At 40.2% G+C, this 9,344-nt stretch overlaps 1 protein-coding gene across 1 annotated transcript in view; it reads left to right on the forward strand.

The window, feature by feature from the left end:
• The window catches only part of LOC111649061 (GTPase IMAP family member 8), a 6,918-nt gene extending 517 nt beyond the window's left edge, over positions 1–6,401 (forward strand). Inside the window, exons 2-5 of the mRNA XM_023398798.2 lie at positions 664–1,350; positions 1,717–2,427; positions 2,611–3,252; positions 5,128–6,401. Of these exons, the coding sequence (XP_023254566.1) occupies positions 664–1,350; positions 1,717–2,427; positions 2,611–3,252; positions 5,128–5,897 (2,810 nt within the window). The 3' untranslated portion in view covers positions 5,898–6,401. The remainder of the gene's footprint in view (positions 1–663; positions 1,351–1,716; positions 2,428–2,610; positions 3,253–5,127) is intronic.
• The last annotated feature ends 2,943 nt before the right edge of the window (positions 6,402–9,344 follow it).

The following is a 9,344-nucleotide window of genomic DNA, read 5'->3' on the forward strand; positions in this document are numbered from 1 at the left end:
TATATATATATACATAGAAAACCCAAAGATCCTCAAATTACTTTCATATAAGACCAAGAAAATATTTACATTTCAGAAAGTGGAACAAGTGAAGTTTTGCTTTGAAATTCTTAAGTGATGAATCAATCAGCACAGGTTTCATATTAAAATTCAAACATATTCAATGTGCTATCATAATAAACAAAGAGAACCAAATATTCACATTTAAGAAGCTGAAGCTTGAGCGGTTTTGCCGTTTTTGCTTTAAGATTATTTAATCAATGGATTATTAACAAATTGTTGCTGCTTAATGTTCTGTCAAAGACATTTAAACTCAAACATATTCAGTTTACTATCATAAAAGACAAAAAATACTAGAAAATATTTACATTTAAAGAGCTGACACCAATGATTTCTTTCTTAAAGATTGAATAAAACATGGATTATCAACACTGTGGCCAATTACATTGACTAATGGATTAATTGAGTAAATGTTTCAGGGTTACATTTTGTTCATTGTTTGCTCATGGTATGAATGCACTTTGATCTGTCCCTGCTCAAATGAGAATGTATCAACCCATTTGAACAAGGAATTTGATTTTAGGTGATGTAGCTTTAATATTAACCTTCTCATCCTTGTATCCTCTTTTCCTAATTGTGACCTGATGTATTTCTCTTCTTTAGGGGGTGGCTGGTGCACATCACAGTTAAAGATCGTCCTTCTTGGTGGCAGAAACTCTGGAAAGAGCTCTTTGGGAAACTTACTCCTGGGAAAAGAGGAGTTTGTCACCAAAGAGAGGACCTCCTGCTCCCGGAGGCTGGGCATGGTGGCGGGACGGTGGCTCACCGTGGTGGACACTCCCGGCTGGTGGTGCGACTTCAGCGCTCAGGACACATCCGAGCTGGTGAAGAGAGAGATCATGAGTAGCGTCTCTCTATGCTCACCAGGCCCACATGTATTTCTGATCACGGTCAAGGCGAGCTCGGCCTTCTCAGAGAAGCGTCGGCAGGCTGTGGAGGAGCACGTGGCCCTGCTGGGTGAGACAGTGTGGAGTCACTGCATGGTTGTCTTCACCTCTGCTGACAGGTCCAAACACACAGGAGCAGAGGAGCATGTACAAACAGAGGGAAAGGCTGTCCGCTGGCTCAGGGAGAAGTGCAGTCAGAGGTGTCACAGTGTTGTCCTGAGCGATGATCCTGAAATCACAGAGCTGCTCGAGAAGATACAGAAACTTGTCACAGAAAATGGAAACAGAGTGTTTGAAATGCAGGAAAACATTTTACAAGCGACTGCAGAGGAGAAGAGACGAGCGGAGGAGAGAGCTCAGCAGAGGTTTCTGAGGATGAAAAAACACAGAGCTCTCATGCAAGGTGAGATAATTATCATTTTTTAAATGTTTTGCTTCACAAAGACATTTTGTCTCAAACACTGCTGAGTTCTACAATGTCTTTAGATGTTCACTTGATGCTCTTTTCTTTGTTCAGCCATAATTTGCTTTGCTGTTAATGCAAATTCCAGTAGTTACATTTATTTTATATTATTTATTTTTATACATTTATCTGTAGCTACATGGAAGTAAAAGATATGCTACGGGCTAAAAATGTATATACAGCTAGTAGGCTCCTCATCAAATCATCATGCTACATAGAAAATATATTGAATGTAAGTCGGAATAAACACTGAAGCAACTTGAAAAAACCTCCCTTTGCTCTGTATTTCCACATTGATTCTTTCAGAGAGGTTGCGACCCATTACCAATATCAGGATTGTGTTGGTGGGAGCAAAGGGTTCTGGGAAGACTTCAGCACTGAATACAATCCTGGGCAGAGACAGCACCCAGCCACTCAGGAGAACAGCTCAGTGTCAGGTTGGAGAAGGAGTGGTGTTTGGGAGACAGCTGACTGTGGTGGACACTCCAGGCTGGTGGATGAACTACTTCCGTGAGGAGAGTACCATCTTTGACCAGAGGGAGCTGGTGGTCAGTTTGTCTTGCTGTCCTCCAGGGCCTCATGTCTTCCTGCTGGTGATCCGTGTGGACAGAGCCTTTACAGAAACCTACAGGAGAGCAGCGCAGCAGCACCTCCAGCTGATCAGTGAGCACATCTGGGGTCGTGTCATCGTGCTGTTTGGTTTCGGGGACTGGCTGGGAGGCACGACCACTGAGCAGTACATAGAGAGCGTGGGAGAGCCTCTGCGGTGGCTCTGTGAAAGATGCGGCAACAGGTATCACATCCTGAACAATAAAAATAAAGGAGATGGATTTCAAGTCAGAGATCTGATTGGTAAGATTGAAGAAATGTTGACTGGGGGCAACAGTTACCAATATTATGTAATAGAGAGGAATGTGATGGAACAGCTGGAGGTGAAGATGAGAGGAGAGAAGGAGAGAGCCAAGGAGAGACTGATGAAGAAGGAGAAACAAAGGCAGATGGCGAGGTCTCAGCTGGGTGAGTTAACCACATTTAAAAGCGATAAGCACTGTCAGCATGACGCTGTTTCACTTATTTAATAAACAATATTTAATTTAACTGATCAGATGTTCTTTTCTGTTTGGATTTGAGGACACAGTTCAACTGGACAAAGTTTGTTTGCCATGTTTCTAATAGAGCTGTCAAACTTCTTTCCAACAGAGAAGCTCAACCCTCTTCCAGAAATGAGGATAGTGCTTGTTGGTGGCAGGAGAACAGGCAAAAGCTCATGTGGAAACACCATCCTGAGCAGAGAGTGCTTCGACACTGACAGCCAAACCACTTCCTGCACTGAAAAACGAGGCAAAATCAGCAGCAAGATGGTTACAGTGCTAGACACACCAGGGTGCTTCTCTGTGACCTCTGACCTCTTCATGGCTCCTTCATCCTGTGCTATCCTTCTAGTTGTTAACATGAGCTCCTCATTCAAAGATACCCACAGGGAAGACTTGGAGAAACAGCTGGAGGCAGGAGGAGGCCAGATGTGGAGAAGAGCTGTGGTCCTGTTCAGCTACGGCGACTGGCTGGGCGACACGAGCATCGAGCAGCGCATCGAGAGTGAGGGCGAGCCGCTGCGGACGCTTGTCGAGAAGTGTGGCAACAGATATCATGTCCTGGACAATAAACACCGGGGGGATGGGGCTCAGGTTAATGAGCTGATTGAACTGATGGAGGAGATGCTGGTTGAAGACAGGCTGGCTCTTCACAGAGGTGACCGTATGTGGAAGCGTGTCTCTGCAGCACAAGAGCAGGAGCCAGACGCAGCGATTCTGTGTAAGAAGGATCTAAATGTGTCCTGTGACTGTGAGTAAACCTAAACTGCTTGTTTTAGAGAAGTGGTTCCAGAGATGGGATTTCCCCAAGGTCACAGGACAAGTCTGAGGGGTCATGAGACAATTCAGAAACAAAACCCCTTTAGTTTTATTGTTAATTACATTTATTTTTCTGAATTTTCTCTAATATTTGATTTTATTTCCTGAGAATTACTGGATCATCTCTTAAGACCACTATCAAAACAATCACTTATCAAATGACTTGCAATACACATGTGATCAATGACCAAGGATCACAAGAAGATATTACTTCATTTTGAGAGGTCACAAGCCAGAAAGGTTGGGAAATAGTGTCAGAGCATCTGTTTCCTATTGCAGCTCTAAAATTCAGATACAATATAAACACCAAAAGACAAACTCATCGTTTCACTTAACATGATAATGATGTATTTGGAAATATTTCTTTTTTTCTTTTTTATCATGATTTTAAAGAGTCTTATATTTGTATATATATATATATATTTCTATATATTTGTTGAAGTGAGATATTCAAAAATGAATTTTGTTATCTTATGCTAATTAAAACAGAAGAGAGACAGAGAAGATAATAAATAAATAAAATAAAAATATAGAATAAATCAAATATAATAAATCAGGTGTAAAATCACTGCAGTCTGCATGAAAATATTTCTGTAAATTTCTATAATAATGTGATATTATTCCTGAAAACAAACCGTTAATCCTGCAGATATTTCTGAAAATATCTCTGTTAAAGTTCTTAAATATTCGGATAATTTTCCTGTTAATCTGCTAAAATATTACTGAAAATATTTTTATAACAAATTATAATAACTTTAAAAAAACAAATAAATGATAAATACCAATTATATACAATCATAAATAACTAAATAAAGTGAAAAAAATAGAAAGAGTCCATTTCTGATGCAGCGTTTGAGGTTTTTATTGTGTTTCCATAGACACACGCGCACGCACTTATATTCACTTGTGTAATGTACCTCATGTCGTCCGAGCTCAGATTAGATCCGACGCCTCAGGGTTGAAGAGGCCTGGGCCAGCTTCAGCTCTCTCAACTCTCAGACTTTGACCCTGACTCACCTGCAGCAGGTGGGGCTCAGCTAACAGAGGAGGACACTTTGGGCCTCGTGTACCAAAGCCTTGCGTAGAATTCATACTGAAACGTGGCGTACGCACGAAATTGGAAAGATGCGTACGCACCAAAAAATTCACACGTCTGAAACCGTGCACGCGCAGGATTCTACGCACATTTTCTCACAGAATTATTTTTCACGAACTTAATTCACGTTCTCTTGATTGAAATGAGTCAAAAATATTTACAGCAGGAAGTTTTCTTTTTTCCCCCCTTTTTTTTCACAGCCATGCTCGTTTCAATAGACTCTCACGTGGAATGAAGCAACGCGACACTATGAGACTATCCAATTCTTTTCCAATTTTACACGTTAGTTTATCAACGAAAGTAAATGACCCACACAGACAAACAATATACATATATATGTATTTATATACACACGTGGTGGTGTGCAGACTAGTTTATTATTCTTTACGATTTCACAGTATTATGAATTAATTGTGGTTTATTTGGTAGTTTTTCCTGGTGTGACTAATTTTACTAATTGCATTAGTTCTGTACAGAAATAGAAGGGCACTATCTGATAGCGGCTACCCATGTCGCCCGTATATAAACCCGCCACTGAACATGGGGAGGGATCAAATAAAATCTGGTTCATGGTTCAAACGAGGACTTAACCCTCTTGGTAAAAGAGAAACAGGTTTATATGTTAGGATGGATGGAGGTGGTTGTTTAAGGATAGGCTGGAATTCTTATGGCTCCCATGAAATCACATCACTGTTATTATTTCCTTTACAGCGACTGAATCGGCTTCTTCCACAACACAAACATCACTACACTGTTGTGGAGGTGCAGGTGCTGATGGTCAGATAGTGGCAGCACCAGTAGTAAGAGCAGGAGGACGGACTGCACTCACCACCCTGGACAGAGACAGCTTCGTGTCCATCTTATCATCGATGCTCTCTGGTGAAAGACGACTGAGGTGGACTGCTGCAGGCCAACAGAGATTAACAGTAAATCTGCCCAGCTGGTTCCCTGCTGATGCTCCTCACAGCAGCCTGACACTGAACGGTGAAAGCCAGGTGCGTCTGTTCTCACCCACACATCCAAAAATGCTTTTGATTTTACCTCCAGCACAAAACAGGATGCTCACAGAGGAAAATGTCATGAATGTTCATTCCCTTTGCCATCCTGCCCTGAGAGAACGGACCCTTAGGAAGCTCACTGAGTCAGGAGGCCTGCAGCAGCTGATTGACCAGTGGGGGGACAGCAGCCTGGAGGAGCTGGAAGCATTTATAGATGCATACTTTGAGATGGTGTGGGAACAAACCATTGGGCCATTCCAGCCGACTGAGCCCGACTCTCCTGCCACAGAGCAGGACACCGCGGTCTGGGAGGCTGGAGAGGAGGAAGTGCTCTCATCCATAGACAGAAAACTCTCAAAGCTGGAGCTCCTTGAGGAGATCAGGAGCGATCTGTCTAAGCTGAGGGAGAGTGTGGAGCACAGCTGGAGGATCATACAGGAACTCAGAGACAAGAGTGAACAAGACCCCAATCACACATGTTGATACAAGAGAAATCAAGAATCAAAGATGGAGGAAGTAAGATAGTATAAATTGTTATTTAACTTTACAGTAAGTACATTTACTCAAGTATTTTACTTGAAGTATTTGCAATCTACTTGAGTAGCCTATTTTCATTCTCTGCCGCTTGTTACTTCTAATCATCAGGTGCATATACTTTTTACTCCACTTCATTTATTTGATAACTGTAGTTTTCTCGCAGATTCGCATTAACACTGCAAAATAGCATGATTTATGATATATTTTATAGGTTAATAAAATAAGATAAAACCTCATTGAACCCTGGTGAGAAATTCACAATGTAGTTAAAACAAGCCCCACACACTGCCAGCTGCAACATTAAAATGATATACACATCAATACATCATTTAACAGTAATATAACATACATTATTATGATTATACTCTTGTACCTTTTGAATGCAGGGTTCTTACTTGTAACAGAATATTTCTGCACTGTGGTTACATTAGTAAAAATGTCTCAGAACCTCTGTGTAGTTTTGTTATGATATTTCTCCACAAGGGGGCGGTGCTGTATAAGGGTGGGTTTTGCATATTATTGTATCCTTGTGTCCACCGATCCACCACAATACATTTGTTTTTCTTATACATGTTGAAATAGATTAAGTAAAGTGAGTTTGATGGTTAGTTACTCCATGACTAAACAGTAAAGAATGAAACCAGACTTTGAATTTTCCCCATTTTCTCCAATATGGACCATATACACTAAGGAAATTTTCCAGAAGTATATGGACACTTAAACATTACACACATATGTGAAGAAATCAGTATTTTTTTTTTTATATTTATTTTTTGTTGAGATTGCATTAGTTGTTTGTGTGTGACCCAATTCTCAGGCAAAGTTTGAGCTCGTACTAAATGCTGTTTCTAATAATTCTATTATATGAGGAGAAGCAAAACACATTAACACAATGCAGTAAAGCAGAACATCGAAAACAGCCTCAGCACAACCCTGGCATACTTTTAACAGCAATTAGAAATGAGATTATGTGAAGAGTATATGGACACCCGAACATTACACCCATTCGTCTTGTTAAATATGTCATTCCAAAACTGTGGGCATTAATCTGCTGCTGAAACAGTCTCCACTCATGTGGGAAGGTTTTCAAACCTGACTGCAGGGATTTGCTCCCATTTAGTCACAAGAGCATTAGTGCGATTAGCATTAGGTCTGGCTCTCAGTCGGCGTTGCAGTTCATCCAAAAGTTTCATCCCAATGGGGTTTGAGGTCCTGGCTCTGTGCAAGTCAGTCAAGTGAGAAAACCATTTCTTTTTTTGACATCCCTGCAGGAAAGGCATGAAAGTAAAAAGCTAAAAGAGTGGAAGGCTAGAGGCTGGTCCATAATTATTCAAAGACCATAAATGTGGTGTGGCATCTTACATAGAGGTTTATCCTCAGCTCAAAATATTGGTAAGTGTCTGTCATATATTATAAATTATTAATATACAGAGATCTTTAAAAGGTTTAGCTGGTACAGTATTTCAAGTGAGAGCCTCAAAATCCGTGAAAACAGAGACTCATTACATGAATTTGCAAACACAGTGTCTGTAGAAGTAACCGAGGATGAGGAACTTAAAAATATGGAGACAGAGGTTATGATCTCATGGAGATCGTCATGTGCAACCCAAGATCGGGTCACAAGTGTCTGACCTCACATTTAGGGTGTCAAAATACCATGTATTGTAATAGTCAAAACACAGCTTTTAGAGGGAATCTGTACAGTCGTACAAGAAGGGAGACACAGGATCAAAAAAAGAAAAAACTTTTTTTATGTTAAAATAGATCACTGTCACCTGTTTACTGCTTTGGTGTAGAAAATAGAGATAGAAAGTAAACTGAAGAATATACACAGAAACTAACTATGGTGTGGATAATTGTTTCTCTGTTAACTCACTCACCTTATATCAAATGATTCCCTACAGCCTGGCAGCTTCTTGCACACTTGATAGATTGATATTAACTGCATTCAGGAGAACTCACATGTGTGCTTTTTCCAGTCTACAGCCAAATACTCTCACCTCCAGGAATCTGACAGAGGTTAAAAACAGGAAGTCAATGAAGCCATTTTCTTTGTAGAGAAAATAGAGAATCTGTGTTTCTTCCATTCAAAGCCTTTTCTTCTCCAGGATTTATCAAGGGCTTTCAAGTGAGTCACACACACACAGACACATAATGCTGCAGAATTCAAAGGCTAATAGCAATATGGCTGAGTAAACACTGTGACAGTCCACTGCTGTCAAGGCCAATCTTTAAGTCCCCACAAAAAAGATTTTTCTGATGTAGGTAAAGTTGCTTGATCAAGTTTCCTGTTCTGGATGTGAAAACTGTGATATATCTGAAATTTGAAAGCATCAATTTTCTATTTTTAGCTATGTCTGTGCTCTGCTCTGATGTGTTCATTCCTCACAAGAAACATCATTGTGTGTCCATCTCTTTTATTAAAGCTGCATTGAGCAACTGCACGTCAGTGACTCCACATGGCGGTGAGAGATAACTGCTTGAAAAATTCAAACCTCAATAACCAGATATCATGTAAAGGTGATGTCAGTGAACTGAACCAAGCTTTACACTTTTGATTTAGCTGAATGAAAAAATACTCATGGGAATGCAAAAATATTACATAGAAAGTTCAACTTTCTAAGTCAAACATAATAAGATACTGAGTCATAAGTATATCTCAACATTTTGGTCAAACTGAGATAGATAGATACTAGGTTCAAATTAAGATATAATAAGAAAAAGTTTGCTAGCAGGTGCTAGCATCTCTATAAGGCACTGAACACACAGCTGTGTTTTGAGCTGAATGCTAACATTAGCATGCTAACACGCTCACAGTAACAGTTGGTAGTGTCTCCAAAAGTTTACATTTTGACTCAGAAAGTCATCATTTTGACAAAGTATCTCTTAATTCTGAGATACTGAGAGTATCTTTATTAAAAATGCAGAGAAACTTTATTTATTTCGGATCTGATACCCTTCTCAACTGTGTGACTGATAGGACAGGCAGATTTTAATGAAATTTGTTTTCTCCGCTTCGTCTGCAGGTGAAATTTTCTTTTCATGGCTCTTATCATCCACAGCGTTGTTTTACTCTGAGAGATAACCCTGGTGTAAAGCTCCCAAAATGCAGTTATAACTGTGGTAGAAAAATCTTAAATGTGGGGATACGGGAAAGGCATGGAAACATTTCGGGGATGGAGTTACTGAGAGCATAATAGCAAAGGAGTGATTTGTAGGCAATCATGGTTTATTCATCTCTGTCAGTCTTCATCCAGAGGCTTTCTCTTCTTGCATTATACCTCTTTGAATATCATTACTCCTTCACCCCCCCTGTCTTATCATCTATCTTCCTTTGTTGTCAACATGTTATTCCTCCACTCTATTCTCCTGCTGCTCATTTTCCCTCTGCCC

This window comes from Seriola lalandi, unplaced genomic scaffold (genome assembly GCF_002814215.2).
Source record: "Seriola lalandi dorsalis isolate HSWRI2012SDOR001 ecotype SW California unplaced genomic scaffold, Sedor1 jcf7180002049913, whole genome shotgun sequence".
Taxonomy (NCBI): domain Eukaryota; kingdom Metazoa; phylum Chordata; class Actinopteri; order Carangiformes; family Carangidae; genus Seriola; species Seriola lalandi.